Genomic DNA, 20,339 nt, shown 5'->3' with positions numbered 1-20,339 from the left:
TAATGTCTTGGTTACGATACATGTTCATATTTGGGAACTAAGGTGACGTGACATATTTTAACAAATTTTGTGGTAGTGTTTCTGTTTTGCTGGAGCAATAATATTTAAATTTATACAGGTGATCTCTTTTATCCATTGTGTGCAGGTGCTATAATGAGTAACCCATATAGACAGTTCTTGGAGCCCCTTCATCCGAATTGTAAAGAAAAGAAGTTCTACAATCTGCTCAAAATGAGAGATGACAGATATGGTAAGCAAACTTCATTTTTCTTTCTATGACACCTCAATTTAATGTCGATATCCAGTAGCTAATAGAAACACACAGAAATTAGGTTCAGGAGTAGGCCATTCGGCCCTTCGAGCCTGAACCGCCATTCAATATGATCATGGCTGATCATCCAACTCAGTATCCCATACCTGCCTTCTCTCCATATCCTCTGATCCCCTTAGCCACAAGGGCCACATCTAACTCCCTCTTAAATATAGCCAATGAACTGGCCTCAACTACCCTCCGTGGCAGAGAGTTCCAGAGATTCACCACTCTCTGTGTGAAAAAAGTTTTTCTCATCTCGGTTTTAAAGGATTTCCCCCTTATCCTTAAGCTGTGACCCCTTGTCCTGGACTTCCCCAACATCGGGAACAATCTTCCTGCATCTAGCCTGTCCAACCCCTTAAGAATTTTGTAATTAAACCTTTGCACATGTTGTAACCTGCAGAGATTTCTTCTCACAATTTTAGCAGAAGTAAATGAATAACCACAGTGAAGAGAATATTGTACCATGAACCTTTATAAAATACTTCACTCCACATATAGTCTTCTGATTATCACTTCGACAACCCCGTATGGTTTTGCATTTTTTTTTAAATATGATAATATTGCCATTAAGTGCATGGGATGTCAGGTGTCATGGGGCAAAAGCAGGAGAAGGGGGTTGAGAGGAAAAGATAGATCAGTCATGATTGAATGGCGGAGTAGACTTGATAGGACGAATGGCCTAATTCTGTTCCTTGCATTAAGTGCATTGGAACCTTTCAGTACATAAGAAATGGTAAATACATGGAGGGTGCTGTTGCCTCAGCCAGAATTATTTTTCATCGTGCTTTCTTCTGTGCTAAAGTCGAGTCTCTTCCGCTTTCTCCCTGTTAATTAGTTTCTTTAGCAACTAAAGATGTGTATGATGCCAATATCATCCCAGTAAATGGGATGGCAGTTATTGGAAGTTGGAAACATTGGTAGTGTCAAATGTTTCAATAGCAAGCCAGTGCTCATATTTACAAGCAGTAAAAGCTGAATATTGTTGATGTGATACCAGAACTAGCATGTCCTCTGATTATGCGTTCTAGCAATTGCAGAAATGTCATGATCTGAAAAACAGTGATGGGAGGAGGTTGGTATAGAAAATAAAACCAACAAATAGGTTGGAAAAATATTGACAGGTTAATTTCTTTGTATTCAAAATAACGTTTGTTAATTGAGAGAGCATTGTTCCCCAGTATCGTTCTTTAAATAAATCTTCACATCAAAAGTTAGCAACTTTCCAAAACTGCAGACTAGCCCATCCCATGCATTGATGGAATGTAATTTTTACAAATATGGTTCAGTACAGGATTAAGTTTTCATTGAATGAAATTATTTCTGATTTGATAAACAGTTTTTTACAAGCCACTATTTCTACTGTTTGGTTTGCATGTTTTTTGTTTCTTCCCATGGATTTTAGCATTTGGGGATGGTTGCAAGATTGCACTGCTGCTGGCCGGTTGCCCAAGCTTTGCGCAAACTCCAACTGCAATTGGGACATTGAGCAGCTAAAGTATTCCTTTTTAAAAAAAAAATCCTTTACTTTATTGCGCCTTTCAAGAGAGGCACAGTAAAAACACAAAATCATTGTTTTTTTCTTTTTCTTTTTCCCCACCAGCTATTTATGTTGTTAACAATTTTACCTTCTTTTGCTGTCTGTCCATCATTCATAGCTGCTAATGTGATTTATGTACTGTGACATTAATTAATTAAAAATAACTTTTCCTACTTTCCCTAAATAGCACAGTTGCCATTCTCTATCCGTGTACTTCTGGAAGCAGCAATCAGAAACTGTGACAGTTTTCTTGTGAAGAAAGAAGATGTTGAAAACATATTGAACTGGAAGGTGACACAGCACCAAAATGTTGAGGTGCCGTTTAAGCCTGCTCGTGTCATCTTGCAAGATTTCACGTAAGGGTAACTTGAATGTAAAATGCTGAAACAGTCTTTTGCTAATTAAAAAAAGCATGGTAATCCTATCAGAGTTTTACAGGGATAATTCACATTTTGTACTTGGAAAGACACTTAATGACTAATTGGATGAAAAAAAATCAACAATGGTGGGAAGTATTAAATTCTATGACCATTCAACCTCTTCCATCTTAATTCTCTTTTGAATGTAAGAAGGTTTTGATCATGATTGCACATTCATTGACATGGATTTAAGTAATTCATTAAGTAATTTAACCTTCATCTTAGTCAAAGTTGAGTACTGAACATTACTTGTCTATTAAGGTACCACAAAACTAGTTTCCATTTTATGGGTAAATTAAAAAAAAATGTGAAGTAAAAAAAATGAAATTTATGCTTCCATTTTATGGATTGATGGAAAGTTATTGTGTGTGGTTAGTACATTCTATTTCTCTAATTGCCATTCGGCTTGAATCTATGCAAGGTACAAAACGAGCATTCCAACTCATAGCAATGTTGGGCAAGGGCATTTTATCTTCTCCCCATCCATGCCCAGTGGATTATATATCAAGGAGAAACTAGGTTGTTTGAAGGATAGCTGAGATCGGCATAAGGATTAATCCAAATAGGAGGCCTGTTGAAATCTGCAGCTTGGTTGGACAACCTTGATGGTTGAGAAACTTGGTATTACTAAATGAATTGAAATCTGGAATTTGGGTGAGCTCATGACAGGGTGCAAGTCATGCAAGCTCCCCCACAAGGTTGATGGGGTGAATGGTGGTCATGACACTTCAGAATAAAGTATTTGATGGAGAGGAAAGGAAATTTGCACAAACCGGAGGCTAATAGCACTCGATGTTGCCAAGCAGAGGAGGTTGTGCATCTGGCCAGAAGCAATGAATCTGAAAGGTAAGCTGGGAAAAGAAAGAGGAATAAAAAATGAATAAAACCAAAAAAATTAGGATAGAAAATGTTTTAGAAGAATGAGAAGGGACAGAATGAGAATGAGAAATTTAAGATCCTAATGGGACATTACAGGGTTGATGTTGCGATGTTTCCATTGGTGGGAGAATCTCAAACAAGGGGACCATAATTATAAGATATGGGGTCAGTCATTTAAAACTGGGGTACATAAGAATTTCTTCTCACAGAGGGTGGTAAATCATTAGGATTTTGCAGGGTTGTGGCGGCCAAGGCACTATTTATGGCACTTAGTATTTAGAGTATTAAATACTATTTGGAGGTAGATTTTTTATTGAAAGATTGAAGGCCGAGTGGGCCTCATGATAGCTCAGCCTTCATTGTATTGAAAGGCTAGACACTTAGCTGCTCACAAACCTATTTTGTTGTGATATCTATTTTAAGTAAGATCAAAGCCTGGTGCTCTAATTCCCAAACTACCTGGGCGTGGTGATCGGGAAGTTTGAAGATGCTTGAGTCCATTGCATGCACATAAATGTTTGCTGTTGAGGCCGAGTTTATTCATCATTCTGGATTAATTTTGGGCAAGGATCCCAGAGGCAAAAACAGTCCTATGTCCATCCTGTACAACTCCTGTAATATTATTGATGGCAATGTTGGACTTTGACTAAAACTTTTGACGTTAAATCTTTGGACATTTGCGTTCTACTGCTTTGAAAAGAGAAAAACTTGTCTACGCCCCTATAAGCTCAAAACTAATGAATTTCTACGAAAATAATCATGCCTGTGTTTATCCACAGTGGCGTGCCTGCACTGGTAGACTTTGCTGCCATGCGAGACGCTGTGAAAAAACTAGGAGGTGATCCAGAGAATATCAACCCAATCTGTCCAGCGGACTTGGTAATTGACCACTCCATCCAAGTGGATTTTAACAGATGGTAAGTTACAATGATAAAATTGTTTGTAACTCTTGTTTCAGAGCTTGTAAGCTTTTTAAAATACCGGACTTTATCAATTTGTTTTCTAAAAAGTAGTAGTAACAAAGCTTTATTAACCTTTCATTACATGTTGGTTTCCAATTGCATTGTAATTAAATAATTTGCATTTTAAAATTATTTTTGTTATAAACCAATTCCAATATCAGTACTCGCGCTTCCATATGATTGATTATACTATGCTGCTGGAATAATTATAGTGAATCTATTTAATATCGACTTGGTATTAGAGATTATCAGCAAATAGATGTAGTCGTATAAAGAGCATGTAGGTGAGACAGTCAAAATATATTAAAATTAGGCTTGATAACATAGAAAGCAAGGATAATATTTAACATTAAATTAATAACTACATTGAAAGATGTTGCAAACATCTGTTATTGAATTATGGTGGCTGAAAATTAAAGGTGACAGCCATGTATTCTGAAACTTTATAGAGAGGAGCTCCCAGAGGATTTTCTGAGACTGGGCACAACATTTCACAGATACTGTCCGTTATAGAAGTACACGTTAGATGAGCGTGCAGACTTATCTAACGTGTATTACTATAATGGACAGGACCACACGGTGGGAGACGGTGTCCGTTATTATCAATTGTCCACTACAAACGAATAAGGGAGTTAATATGTACAGTACTAAGAGAAAAACAGCCAATAAACATACACTACGCAATAAACAGGAAAGGACACAAAACACACAATACCTTAGTGCTGCAGTCGTTCTATCAGTCCTCCCACATTGCAAACACATTGTGGAACTGTGGGTTTTCCCTGGGCTCTGCTTTCTCCCCCCCTCTCCCCCCCTAAACTAAGGTTAAATGGTTCAAACGTCAATGTACAGCAACTGTATCTCAACAACTAAACTAAACTAAACTAAACCAAGAATCACTCTATCCACGAACTGGGTCTAAAACAGATTTGGTCTGCAATAACTGAAATCTGTTCTGAAGAGATCTATTACTGCGAGGGTTTACTGCATATAAACTCATCTTGCCATATTCACAAGGTATTTTGAAGAGGAATGAGTTGACCAACTTTGGACAGGAAGTTTCACCTGTTGCAAGGCTTGAAATGGGATAGACAGAAGTGCAGTTGTTTGAGTGCTTGTCAGGTTCCTGGCTGAAATGCTATTTATCTTTATTGGAAAGTTTTAAAAATGAGTCGACTTCAAGATGAGAGGTTCACATTTGGGAATGAGGTGGAAAATGTCCTCACTTGAAAATGATTCTTTGAAGCCATATGCCAGAAGGGTGCAGTGTTATGTATGATTTGAACAAAAATTTGAAGATTCTTAAATAAGGTATGTGCAGATAATTTGGGAAAATTACTTTGTGTACATGTTTGGCCACGCTCCTAGTGCAAGATAGAACAGGCTCAAGGCACTGAGACCTAGTATTTCATAATGTTAATGTCGTTAATTCATTATATAAAGTGCTGGAGTAGCTCAGCAGGTCGGACAGGATCTCGGGAGAATATGGATAGGTGATGTTTCTGATACTGCTGGAAATTTAGTATGTAACAATTAGTACGGGAGCACCTCAAGTCTGTGTGCTCAGCCCCTGCTTTACTCACTCTATACCCATGACTGCGTAGCCGGTCATAGTGCGAACTCCATCATCAACTTCGCTGACGATGCCACTGGTTGGACGAATCACAGATGGGGACGAGTCAGAGTATAGAAGTGAGATCAACCGACTGACCAAATGGTGCCAGCACAACAACCTGGCTCTCAACATCAGTATGACCAAGGAACTGATTGTGGACTTTAGTAGGAGAAGGATGAGGACCCACAATCCTGTTTATATCAACGGGATGATAGTGGAGAGGGTCAATAACTTCAAATTCCTGGGCGTGCATATATTAGAAGATCTTTCCTGGACCCAGCACACCGATGCAATGGTAAAGAAGCACGTCAGCGACTCTACTTCCTGAGAAGATTACGGAGATTCGGGATGTCGAAAAGGATTCTCCTAAACCTCTACAGGTGCACGTTAGAGAGCATTCTGACTGGTTGCATCGTGGTCTGGTTCGGCAACTTGAACGTCCAGGAGCGAAAAAGACTACAAAAAGTTGTGACCACTGCCCAGTCCATCACCGGCTTTGACTTCCCCTCTGTCGAAGGGATCTATCGTAGTCGCTACCTCAAAAAGGCAGCCAAAATCATCAAGGACCCACACCATCCTGGCCACACACTTATCTCATCATTGCCATCAGGAAGAAGGTACAGGAGCCTGAAGACTAACGTCCAGGTTCAGGAACAGTTACTTACCCATAGCCATCAGGCTATTAAACACAATAAATAAGCTATGAGCTCTGAACAGCAAAAGACTTATTATTTGTTATTTGCACTATATTTGTTATTTATTGAACTTTTTCTTTTTTTTTCCCGTTATATACAATGTTTATATATTCACATATTCTGTTGTGCTGCAGCAAGTAAGAATTTCATTGTCCCGTTCGGGACATATGACAATAAAACACTCTTGACTTGTCTTCTTGAATCTTGATTTAGTTAACCCTAATTATGGTTAGGATGTAGTTTAACAATGCCAACGGCCCCCCAATAAATCAACATTAAGTAATTATACAGCTACTTTTTAGCTGAATTATATTGTTGCTTAATACACATGTTTAATGCGGATTTATGCAAATACTCATTTATTTGATATTAGATGTAATTGAAACATATAATTTCCCCACATGTTAAATACTTAAGCAACAAAACTTATAGTATAACATCTTGCAACAAATACAAACCATATAAAACTAATAGCATTGGTTTCTGCCTGAGTGGAGCATTTTTACTTTAAATTCCTGAACCAGTCAATCAACAGGATTCTGAATATTAGCAATTACTTGCCATGCTTATGACCCATGGAGATGCTTATTGTTTATGAATTTTTTTTTGCTTGAGTTGTATGTGAATCTTTAGGATTATTTGGTGGTGGTCTTCAGATAGTCTTCAGATAGTTGGTATTGCTTCTTTAAAAGTATTGCAGCATGTTATTTCTTTGCCGCACTAATGCACGTAAGGCTGCTGGCCCTGACGGCATCCCCGGGCGCGTCCTCGGGGCCTGTGCTGCGTAGCTGGCAGACGTCTGGACTGACATCTTCAACCTGTCACTTGCCCAAGCAGTTGTGCTCACGTGCCTTAAAACCACCTCCATCGTGCCGGTGCCAAAACACTCCACTGCGGCAAGCCTCAACGACTTCCGCCCAGTTGCACTTACTCCCATCATCACCAAGTGCTTCGAGAGGCTGGTCCTGGCACACCTCAAAGGCTGCCTACCCCCCACACTGGATCCCTATCAGTTTGCCTACCGCAAGAACAGGAGTATGGAGGATGCCATCTCAACGGCACTTCACTCCACCCTCTCCCACCTCGACAACAGAGACACTTGCGTAAGAATGCTGTTCATCGATTACAGCTCGGCATTCAACACCATTATACCCTCTAAACTGATCACCAAACTCGGTGACCTGGGCATCGACCCCCTCCCTCTGCAACTGGATACTGGACTTTCCAACCAACAGACCCCAGTCTGTCAGGTTAGACAAGCACACCTCTTCAACCCTCACCCTGAACACTGGCGTTCCACAAGGCTGTGTGCTGAGCCCCCTCCTCTACTCCCTCTTCACCTACGACTGCACAACTGTACATGGTACTAACACCATCATCAAGTATGCAGATGATACAACGGTGATTGGCCTCATCAGCAACAACGATGAGTCGGCCTATAGGGAGGAGGTCCAGCTCCTAGCAGCATGGTGCTCTGACAACAACCTGGCCCTTAACTCCAAGAAAACCAAGGAGCTCATTGTAGACTTCAGGAAGTCTAGGGGCGGCACGCACACCCCTATCCAAATTAACGGGACGGAGGTGGAACGTGTTTCCAGCTTCAGGTTCCTGGTGGTCAACATCTCCGATGACCTCTCTTGGACCCACAATACCTCAACTCTGGTCAAGAAGGCTCACCAGCGTCTCTTCTTCCTGAGGAGACTGAAGAAGGTCCACCTGTCTCCCCAGATTCTGGTGAACATTTACCGCTGCACCATCGAGAACATCCTTACCAACTGTATCACAGTAAGGTATGGCAACTGCTCTGTCTCCGACCGGAAAACACTGCAGAGGGTGGTGAAAATTGCCCAACGCATTACCGGTTCCTCGCTCCCCTCCATTGAGTCTGTCCAAAGCAAGCGTTGTCTGCGAAGGGCGCTCAGCATCGCCAAAGACAGCTCTCACCCCAACCATAGACTCACCCCAACCCCCCCCCCCCCCCCCCCCCCCGACACTCCTCCCACCAGGAAAACACTATGACTGTATGCATGTAAATAGATGTATTTGTTGCTCATATTTTATGTCGCTCTTCCAGGGAGATGCTAACTGCATTTTGTTGTCTCTGTACTGTACACTGACAATGACAATTGAAGTTGAATCTGAATCTTTAGTATGGATCAATCAAGTGTTTACTCTCTTCTAACCCGGTTCTGTTCTGTCTCTTCTGTTTTTTTCGCCCTTTATTTAAAGGTCACTTGTTTTGACTTCACATAAGCATGGATAGTTTCCTAAATCCATTCATCTATTTTTAGTGGTTTTAGTTTAGATTGCACGACTTGTTTTGTTTTTATTTTAATATAGACTTGATCTGTGCACTTCCCAGTTTTTTTCCCAGATAGGCTTACTTTGATCTATGAAGTACAAATGGCTCCTTGGGGAAATGGGAAATAGGGAACTGTGTATAATTGTACAGAAACCTGCTGATTGGCTAAATTGCATACTTAAACTCTTATTTATAAAAACAACATTTATGAAAAGTTACTTGACGTTTTCTATTCCCCGCATTTTAAATTCATTTTAGTTTGCTCAAAATCTCAGGCAATGTATACCTTGTTACTTTGAGGACTGAAAGTTAAGAATGTAGAAATTAAGCTGATTCTTTTGAATCCTAGATTTTGATGTGCTAATCTGAACTGATGCATGTTAATTTAAAAAATGATAAACATCAACTAATGGGGGGAAAAGTCCTTTTACATTTGAATTATTATTATACTTTCCAAGGATGATGAAAAAAAAATGTGATTAATATTGAAGGAAGCAATCGTAGATGGGTGTTAGTTTAGCTAAATCTTCCAAAATCACATGCAATATAGCGATAGAAATTTTAGAGGATCAAAAAGTGATAAAGGTAGCCATGGTTATGTGAAAATCTTTGAGTTAGATTGAGGCAAATCAGCAGCATCCCAGAACCGACTCAATTTTTATTCTCGCATTAGTCTTTCGTCTTAATGGGGGAGGGGGAGGAAATGGGCATGGTTGGTAATGGAGCAAAAGTTGGTTTTGAACATTGGTATGTGATATGACCTTGCAGATCTCTTTCTTGATTTGGTTTGTTTCAACTGAACTTCCTTTCGTAAAACCATAGGAATGCTTGAAATGTATTCATTGTTAATGTTGGAAGAATTCTAGATTCCCTCAATGTGAAATTGACTTTCAAAAAATTTGGTATCTTATGCAGTATATTTCTTGACATTGACTTATTTTAATGTATTTATTGAACTGCATTTATTTTGCATTACATTTTATGGTTTAATTAAAGATATTAACTGAAAAATTAGGAGCAGGAGTACACCATGGCCCCTTGAGATTGCACAACAAGATTAGGGCTTATCCTTTTGTAACCTCAACTCCAATTTCCCTTCTACTTCCCGGTGATTTTCACGTGATTCCACCATCAATCTCTTCCTGCAAATTCCAGTGAGTCCACTCTCTGTGACTTGTTGGTTTGCTCATCCCTCCCTCCCCCCCCCTGTATTGTATTGTATTCAATTTATTGTCATTATCTCATATTAGAGGCAACGGAATGGATTTTCCTTACAGTCAAGTAACATTAAAACAAATAATAAATAAATAAATAATACATTTTTTTAAAGCACAAACACAGAAACACTGTAACTGTAGGAGATGTAACATCTGTCCCTACACCTCTTCCCTTGCCTCCATCCAAAGACCTAACGGTTCTTCCAGGTGAGATGAGGGTTTACCTGCATCACCTCCAAGTTTATCAATTGGTGTTCTTGATCTGTGAGACCGAGTGCCTGCATTCTGTCCGCTGTGAGTACAATTGTCAGTCATTTTAATTCTCCTTTCCATTCCTACACCAATGCGTCTGTTCTTGGCCTCCTCCACTGCCAGAGTGAGCTAAATGCAAACTTGAGAAGGAATGGGTGACCCTTCAGGTCAAGACCTTTCTTCAGACTATACAACACAATATCATGAAGTGAATTCTCCAATTTCGGGTATCCCGTACTTCCTCTATTCCTTTCTCCTTCTATCCACCCTGATCCCTTCTCACAACATATTTTTCCCATCGTATCCCCAGCCCTGATTTACCTTGTTTCTTTTCCCCCCTTCTCCATACTCTCTCCTGACTAGAATATCTCCATTCCTATTACTCATTCACTCCTTCCCCCTGTTGCTCTCATATGTCAGCACTTGTCATTCAGTTCTGTTCTTCACCTTCCTTTCCCATCAGATTCCAGAAACAGCTTTGTGTTCTCCACGTCACCTCACAGCCTCTGTTGCTACCTCCACCCTTCCCTCCCCTACCTGATTGCTATGTGCCAGTCAACCTGCTGAGTTCTTCCAGCTGCTCTCCTTTTTTGCTACAGATTTGAGCATTTAGTCTCTTGTGCCTCTATGGAACATCTTTGAAACTCTTCCAACTCCAGTATTATTTTAATACAACAGGAAGAATACAATACTGGTGTAACTAAGTTAATAAGCCTGGTATTTTATTGCAAGTGGCGCACATTGTAAATCTGAGTAACATAGTCATTATTTTAATGATCCTGAGATTACAGTACCACTCCATTTCTTGCTTTGCAGTGTAATCAATAAGAATATAAATATTGAAGATATTATTCAGTGAAGTAGAATATGTGTGTATAGATTAGCAATCTGAATTGAATAATTCCTTAATGTTGATTCTTTACATTATAAAGCTGTATATGACATTTTTATGATTGGTGGCTGGTCTTTTAACAGTCTTCACTAAAGTGAATTGCATTACAATTAAATTCTGCTCAGTTCACTTTAGTAGCTTAATTGGAGTACTGTCCTTTGATAAACTAAGCAACAAATGTTTGATCCTTTTTGTTTTGCAGGCCGGATAGTTTGCAAAAAAACCAAAATATGGAATTTGAAAGAAACAAAGAGAGATTTGAATTTTTGAAGGTATCCATTTGTATATGCAATGTTATCTATTCAGTAATAAAAATGTATTTTCAGAGTTTCATTTGCCTGGGAAGGAAGATCTAGTAATTTTTGGTTTTGACCTTGTGAACTGAAAGAGAGATTCGCCCAGGAAGCATGTGAAGGGAGTGAACATGGACCAGAATCCTGAAACATGTCCAATTCCACCCACAGTTCCAGCATGAGCAGAGACGATGGAAAATCCCATGAGCTAAGATCAAATATGTTTACATCATGTAAACACTTGAGAAATTTTGATTATCTCAGTAATTTTAGAATTTCTTTCCTGCTTCCCAGCATTTGGGTCTGATGATCATTGTTGATATATGATTAAACTAGTGACAAAGCCATACTCTGGCGCACATTGCTGACAAAAGTGGCATGTGGCTAAATTGTGAGCCAGAAAATACCAAAGTTTGTTCCCAGTCACAAAAACAGATAATGCTGGATATACTCAATAGGACTAGTAGCATTGAGGAGGGGAATGAATCGATATTGAATTCTACAACATAAAGGTAACTTGATTTTTTCGATCTGTATCTGTAATCCAATTGTGATTTTAGCTCGCCTTGTTTTATTCTCTCTGGGATGAAGGATTTGTCCAGCCTGACCTGCTGGGCAGGTCCTCCTGATCTGCATTGTGCTACTCCCATATTCTTTAGTTCATGTTCTCACTCTAGAATTGATCCCATTCACACTCTGACCAGATAACCTTGTTAACAACTTATCCCATGGTCACCCTGGTTTTGCTCTTACAGAGACACATCTCTGTCCTATTTCCCCTCTCCCTCTCCCTCTCCCTCTCCCTCTCCCTCTCCCTCTCCCTCTCCATGTGGGCTGACATGCAGGTTATTTCCTGATTTTCTGAACATTTTAAATTTCCAACATCTGCAGTTTGCTTTTGATTCCCAATCTTTTGAGTTGATTGGCCTTTTACATTGGTTGATCACAATCAGTGACCATGGGAGGTTAAAATTGCTTTGGGACTTCCTCTGTGTTAGAGGGTGAGGAAGGTTTCCCGCTATCGTTTTTGGTGCCCCAGTACCATTATGGGAAATTTTGCAAACATTTTCACTCAGTAAGGTGAATAGGTAAATCACCAAAGGGGTATTTTGGTAAATTATGATATGAAGCTGCAACATGTGCAGGATATTTATTTATACCAACAGTAACTACTTATTAACAGAGATTAATTTAAAGAGATAGGGATTGTAAGTAATTATTCATTTAAGAAAACCCAAATCATGGTCTATGGCATATCTTGGCAAGGCTTACTGAAAGGGAGTACTGATGAGAATAACAACATTAAATATTAAATGTAACTGGTTTAGTTCCTGTTTACCTATAGTGATTTTTAAATCTATATTATCACTTGGCAGTGATTTCTTTAGTTAAAATATCTCCATGCTTTCAGTAAATATAGTTTCAAGTTGTAAATGCGGCCTTGCATCACCCGACGCGACTTTAATGGCCGCGGAACACTTACCATCGCCCGCCGGGAGCTTTGACTCTGACATCGGGAGGAGAATGAGGAGTGCAGGGGAGAGATAAGACTTTGCCTTCCATCACAGTGAGGAGGAGATTCACTGATGGATGTTTGTGTAAATTGTGTTGTCTTGGTTCTTTTTCTTGTGTGCATCACTGCAAAAACCAAATTTAGTTTGCACCTCAATGAGGTTCAAATGACAATAAATAAATTGTATTGTATTGTAATGTATAGTGATATTCAAGGGAAAAGGAGCGTGTCCAAAAAAAGCATGCCGCAGAAAAACACCAATTTCTAGAAACATTAATGAAATTGTCAAGACAATATACAGTTTGCAGATTAATCTGTCTGGTAAAAAGAAACATTGACCAGGAAAGGATTTTTTTTTTCCCCCTATTTTTCTGCTTTGACCGTAAATCCAAAGGTTTGGCTACCTTTGTTTTGCGGATTTTGTGACAGCATATGTATTAATTATATTCAACTTCAAATTATTTTCTTGCATTTCTCTGTACATTGAAGTGGGGCTCTAAAGCATTTCAAAATATGAAGATCATTCCTCCGGGCTCGGGAATCATCCACCAGGTGAATTTGGAATATTTAGCACGGGTGGTATTTGATAACGATGGTTGCTACTACCCTGACAGTCTCGTGGGTACGGATTCCCACACAACGATGATTGATGGCCTCGGAGTGCTCGGCTGGGGTAAGCTGCTCATTGGATATTTTCTTATCTAATGATTGAGAACCAACTTTATTAGCTTTGTTTGAAAGTGCCTGCTATATCCTTCCAAGATCCTTTTAGCTCTGGATTGGCTTAATCTATGCATGTTTAAAAATCTTAAACTTGTAGAATTAAAATCTGGAATCATCAATCTCACCCTAAATCAGATGTCGAATCAATTTTCTGACAAAAGTTTCAATACTCTAGAGATTATGTGGAAGCCCACTGTTATTTATTAGGATTTATGGTAATACACTTTGCTTATGCTTTGAAGTGTGACTGTTAAATTAAATGTAGATTATAAGAGGATGCATTGGATTCAAAGCATCTGCTCTGAGGCAACAACTCTTTGTTCAGATGTTCTAATGAATGTCCTTGCATATTCATGATACAATAAATGTCATTATAATTATATGGATTTCTCTATTTCCAGTGGGAGGTGGAAGTTAAGATTATTCCAGGCTAAGTTTTATGGCAATTTGACATTAATGGAATCAAAGAATATTGGTTCAGATGAGAAAGTGGGAGGTTGTAGAATGTCAGCAGGATCTTATTGAATGGCAGAGATGGCTTAAAAGGTCATAAGCTCTACATCTGCCAGTTTCTTGTGTTACATCTTGCATCCTGTAAATAATACAAATTAAGGCCTTGTGTCATTAATGGAAGCACAGTAAAGTCCATGCAAGTGTGAAAGACATCCATTTCCATTCACAATGGATGTGATTCGTATTACATTATTGTGTGTATCCCCAATTTATTTGACTCCCTACCTTCAGCTACCTAGTATACCTTCTTCCTTACTGAGCTGTGTAATTTCTTCCCAACATTTCCTATATCATGCTCCTCAAAACCCCTCTCTGATCAATCCTTCCGTGTGTAGAGAACAGGTGCTCCATTGCCAGTAAATTATATTGTTTCATTCTGGATTAAAACGTCAGGCATTTATTTGTGCTGGTTGTTGCAAATAATGTGAAACTGATGGTTTAAAACTGGGTCTTTTGTAGGTGTGGGCGGCATTGAAGCCGAGGCGGTGATGCTTGGTCAACCCATCAGCATGGTTCTACCAAAGGTCGTTGGTTATAAGATGACAGGAACTCCCAACTCTTTTATAACTTCAACGGATATAGTCCTCACAATCACAAAAGTAAGTAGACTATATCCTCATAAACTGAGTAAATATAAGGAAGTAGTAATTCAATCCAAGGTCATTAAAATTGAATTTTGCAAATCAACAGGCAGCTGCTCTACAATGAGCATTGAGCAAGTGTGAATGAATTTCAACACGATGTTTCAACCCAAAGGATACAAAATGTGTATTATATTTTTATAAAGTGAATGGTAATCACTTCATTTTTCAGATTATGTCATCAACTTAAGAACAATTACATTATTGTTAACATGGATAATTAATTGACATTGAGGCTTTTTTTTAAATTATTCTTTAAAGCACCTTCGCCAGGTTGGAGTTGTTGGGAAATTTGTGGAATTCTTTGGTCCAGGTGTGGCACAACTATCCATTGCCGATCGAGCAACTATTGCCAACATGTGCCCAGAGTATGGAGCAACAGCAGCTTTCTTTCCAGTGGATAACATAAGCATAAAATACCTGGAGCAAACAGGTAAGAACACGGAAACTATTGTTAATGAACAGTGCAATAATCTGGGTACATTCTTCCTCCTTATATGCTTTGAAAGAGAATTGTGCTGGAGTACTGATGAATATCCAGCAACAGTATTGTGGACATTTATAGCACAGATGGAAGCTACTCAAAGCAATGACAATGAACAGGCTATAACTATATAACTATAAACCAGTTAGAGCTATAAACCACTCATAAAACTTGCAATTTCCTTTTGCTTTAAGTATTCAATTTTTAAAACTTGCACAACCTGCCTATATGGACAATGCATTCCAGATCCTAGTGTCCTCCTATTTGCAGTGGACTAGTTTTTAATTTAATTATATTTTTGACCCATATCACACCATTAATTATGTAAAATCTATGAAGACTGACACCTATGACTTGACACCTATCTGGGATTTATTCATCATTGCGAAAGCAGATCGGAGACCAAATCTTCCCGTGACTTATTTTTAAGAAACGTAAGCAGTTTAAATTACTAGAGTGGAAAAAATAAACAATGTTTTATGATTTTAAGGGACAGCTGGACTGGCCTATAGATCTCTTCAGCTCTCAAGCTGCAGTTTAGGCACTCCAGATTTAGGAAGCTTTTCTCTGACTTTTTAATAAAATATTGTGTGGAGATTGTACTAATATCAAAAGAGCATTGCAAAAAATAAGGATAGAATGTCCCTAAATTCTTCCAAGCCAATTTGGAATTAGTGTGTTTAATGGATAGTCATTGTTGGAAGGAATGCAAGGATTTCTTTGTGCAAAAGCTCCAAGAAGCAGAAGTAAAAGGAGTGAATAATCAATTAAAACAATGTTGAATGCAGATAACATTTGGCAAGGACAACAAGCAGAGCTTTCCTATTCCCTTTTCTACAATGGAAGTTTAGAAACCCCGTGGCTGGAAGTCACCACATTTTCTTTGGACTGTCTGGCAATCTCAGTCTGCTAGTTGATTTAAATTTCTACTCAACTTGCTTTCCATCATTTTTGTGTGGAAAATCATTGTTTCCATGTCCTGATAGATAAATGGGAGGGATGGCATCATCATGGTGACTGTAACAAGTTGAAGAATGGAGCCAGGAAACTTGGGAAGTATGTTGACTGGCCACAGGAAAAGTGTGTGATGCAGTGAAAGCTGAATATGCAAAAGGAGGAAGTCGCAATTTTATCGTAAAAAAACCCATCTCAAAACTTAATGCTGCAGGAAAATGCATTTGAGAACATTTGCCGATTGTTTTTGTATTGTTGTATATTGATAGTACAAAAATGTTTTGCTTTTTAGAGCACGTGTAATCTTTAGCATCTTAACATCAGAATTTCTGTTTGGCTATTAAGAAAATATTTTCTGTTTCTAGAAACCAACAGTTCTTGCTGTGTTCTGTTCCTTCTTTAAGGTCGAGATCAAAGTAAACTGAGTTACATTGAAAGATATCTCAGAGCTGTTGGAATGTTCCGAGATTTCAACGATCCATCCCAAGACCCAGAGTTTACTCAGGTAAAATTATTGCTGGGCTCAGAGAGACTTCTCAAGTAATTTTAGATATTTTTACAAAATTACAAAATATACAGTAATCACAACATTTTCAAGTCATTAAATTCTGAATAGGTTGGAGGGTGAGAAAGTTGAGAAATCTGAATTGAATGGCGGATGTCTGAGTAATGAAGGATGGAAGAAAATATATTTTCAATTGTACATTTCGTGACTCCGGTATATCTCAGTGTTTCATAGAGTTAAACTTAAGTGTTCGATTGATGAGGTTGACAATATAGATGCTCAGTTAGGGGCAAATAATGAAGAATGGTTTTGCGGAAGAATAAATGTCCATTTGATTTGCTTTTCCTTTGGGAGTTTCTCAATTTACTCAAACTGCTTTAACTCCTTTGGTAGTTTGTAGTTAAGTCCCTTTGCCTGTAAATGTTTTGCTTCGCCACCCCATGCTTGATTTAAACAAAAATTAGCCCTAGCATATTCTTCAATCTAGCTTTGAGAGTTTAAAAAATATTTTCATAGGATTTCTGATATTTTAAAATGAGTTTACACCCTGAAATATTCACATTCTAAACGCATCATTTATTAAAGTATATTTCGATGCTATCCTTTTTCGCAGCCTAGCCATTCTCTTCATAACTGCCCCTGACTCCTCCTTGACCTCATTTTTTTGCATTCATCCCTCACCTTTGAAAGTCCCTGAACAATCTGGAGTTTCACCATTTCCTCATCGATCATTTCAATGCTGCCATTCACCAATCACCATTGTTTTGAGCCCTGATTGATGCTAATCCTAACATTCTGTACCTTTTACTATGACGTCCCCTTACTTCTACCTTTGCAGTTCTAAATTAAATCCAACAATTCTGATCCTTTCCCCATTCCCAAATTCTTGCAAAATAATGTATCTGGTTTTTGATTTTTGTTCAAAAAGCTGCACCCATCCTAACATCATTCAGTATATTAAGTATATTTCAGTATATATAATTTCAGTATATTAAATCCTTATCCATAAAGGATAAAGGCAGGTACTTTCCATGTAGAACAAAAAATACGAATGGTAGTAAGGTTGTCTCCTGTGTAACCAATAAGTTCCCCAAATAAAAATGTTTAGTGATATTCCAGAAGAATGTACGTACATTGAAAGTGTTCATCACAGTGACATGTGTAAATGCAAAAAGGAAATTATATTATCTAGCAATGTACTGGAGCTGAATGTATTGATAATTGCAAGCCGCGAGTGGTCATACATGATGCATGCAATGTACATAAAGACTGCTCTATGTTAGAATAACGCACAGCAGGAGCAACTCATTAGATATTGAGTACTATTAGTGTATTTCCTTGGGACATTGCAGCCAGTGAATCACTGTTGTAAGAAGTATGTCAATTGGTGTTTGCACGGCAAGCCTTTGCAAAAAGGAATATGATAATGTGATATGTTCAGTTGTCCCACCAAACCTATTTCCACATACCTCGACTACGTCCTATCTCTTTCCCCCCCCCCCCCCCCCCCCAGTCAAATCCCTCCCTACCTATGTCCAAGACACCTCACACGCTCTTCGTCTCCTCCATGACTTCCGTTTTCCAGGCCCCCATTCTTCAATCTTCACCATGAATGTCCAGTCATTCTACACCTCCAGCCCCCACCAGGAGGGTCTTAAAGCCCTCCGTTTCTTCCTCAACCGCAGAACAAAACAATCCCTGCTACCGATACTCTCCTCCGCCTAGCGGAGCTGGTCCTTACCCTCAACAACTTTTCCCGTGACTCCTCTAATTTCCTCCAAATCCAAGGCGTAGCTAAGGGCAAGCGCATTGGCCCCAGCTATGCCTGTCTCTTTGTAGGGTACGTCGAACAATCCTTGTTCGAGGCGTACCGTGGCCCTATCCCCGAACTCTACCTCCGCTACATTGACGACTGCATTGGTGCTACCTCCTGCACCCATGCAGAACTCACTGACTTCATCCATTTCATCACTAACTTCCATCCAGCACTCAAATTCACCTGGACCATTTCCGACATCTCCCTACCGTTTCTACACCTCACTATCTCCATTGCAGGTAACAGACTACTGACTGACATCTACTACACTCCACCCTGCTTCCTGGAAGGACTCTATCCCCTACTCCAAATTCCTCTGTCTACACTGCATCTGCACCCAGGATGTGGTGTTCCAAACCAGGGCATCGGAGATGTCCCCATTCTTTAGGGAACGGGGGTTCCCCTCTTCGACTATAGATGAGGCTCTCATATAGGTGCAGGAGGAGGCCATTCTGCCTTTCGAGCCAGCACTGCCATTCATTGTGATCAAGGCTGATCGTCCCCTATCAATAACCCGTGCCTGCCTTCTCCCCATATCCCTTGACTCCACTATCCCCTAGAGCTCTATCTAACTCTCTTAAATCCATGCAATGACTTTGCCTCCACTGCCCTCTGTGGCAGGGAATGCCATAAATTCACAACTTTCTGGGTGGAAAGGTTTTTTCTCACCTCTGTCTTAAATGACCTCCCCTGTATTCTAGGACTGTGGCCCCTGGTTCTGGACTCGCCCCACATTGGGAAAATTTTTCCTGCATCTAGCTTGTCCAGTCCTTTTATAATTTTATATGTTTCTATAAGATTTACCCCTCATCCTTCTAAATCACCATCTCCAACGGGATCCCACCATTGGCCACATCTTCCCATCTCCTCGCCTTTCGGATTTCCGCAGACCACTCCCTCCGTAACTCCCTGGTCAATTTGTCCCTTCCCACCCAAACCCCGGTACTTTCCCTTGCAACTGCAGGAAATGCTACACTTGTCACTTTACCTCCCCCCTTGATTCCATCCAAGGAACTAAAAAGTATTTCCAGGTAAGGCAGAGGTTCATCTGCACCTCCTCCAACCTCGTCTATTGTATCCGCTACTCTAGGTGTCAACTGCTCTACATCGGTGAGACCAAGCGCAGGCTCGGCGATCGCTTCGCCCAATACCTCCGCACAGTCCGCATTAACCAACCTGATCTCCCGGTGGCTCAGCACTTCAATTCCCCCTCCCATTCCGAATCCGACCTTTCTGTCCTGGGCCTCCTCCATGGCCAGAGTGAGTCCCACCGCAAATTGGAGGAGCAGCACCTCATATTTCGCTTGTGTAGTTTACACCCCAGCAGGATGAACATTGACCTCCAATTTCAGCTAGTCTTTGCTTTCTCCCTCCTTCCCCTCCCCTTCCCTGCCCTCCCACAGCCCACTATCCCCGCCTCTTCCTTTCTTCTTCCCACCCCCCACACCCCCACATCAGTCTGAAGAAGGGTCTTGACCTGAAACGTCACCTATTCCTTCGCTCCATAGATGCTGCCTCACCCGCTGTGTTTTTCCAGCATTTTTGTCTACCTTAGATTTTTCAAGCATCTGCAGTTCTTTCTTAAACAAGTAATCACTTTAACTCGCATTCAATGTTATTGGCTGCTCAGAAGGAAAGCCATAAATATATAAAATACATGCATTTTACAGAATACATAAAATACTCTGTTAAATGTATATACAGAAAATACATATGGAAACACAAACACCTTACCCATATGTTTCACTTATTTAACTCCCCTTTTAGAATATAGAAGTTACAACGTGGGTTTTTTGGAGCACTTATCTTCA

The 20,339-nt window shown here is 39.7% G+C and overlaps 1 protein-coding gene across 1 annotated transcript in view; it reads left to right on the top strand.

Annotated features, from left to right (window-relative positions):
* aco1 (aconitase 1, soluble) overlaps nucleotides 1-20,339 on the top strand; it is a 50,821-nt gene that overhangs the window by 4,860 nt on the left and 25,622 nt on the right. Inside the window, exons 2-9 of the mRNA XM_055632463.1 lie at nucleotides 146-250; nucleotides 2,041-2,209; nucleotides 3,931-4,068; nucleotides 11,289-11,358; nucleotides 13,382-13,565; nucleotides 14,588-14,727; nucleotides 15,031-15,202; nucleotides 16,612-16,712. Of these exons, the coding sequence (XP_055488438.1) occupies nucleotides 154-250; nucleotides 2,041-2,209; nucleotides 3,931-4,068; nucleotides 11,289-11,358; nucleotides 13,382-13,565; nucleotides 14,588-14,727; nucleotides 15,031-15,202; nucleotides 16,612-16,712 (1,071 nt within the window). The 5' untranslated portion in view covers nucleotides 146-153. The remainder of the gene's footprint in view (nucleotides 1-145; nucleotides 251-2,040; nucleotides 2,210-3,930; nucleotides 4,069-11,288; nucleotides 11,359-13,381; nucleotides 13,566-14,587; nucleotides 14,728-15,030; nucleotides 15,203-16,611; nucleotides 16,713-20,339) is intronic.

Source organism: Leucoraja erinacea, chromosome 3 (assembly GCF_028641065.1).
Source record: "Leucoraja erinacea ecotype New England chromosome 3, Leri_hhj_1, whole genome shotgun sequence".
Lineage (NCBI taxonomy): Eukaryota > Metazoa > Chordata > Chondrichthyes > Rajiformes > Rajidae > Leucoraja > Leucoraja erinaceus.
This window is presented reverse-complemented; position numbering and strand designations above follow the sequence as displayed.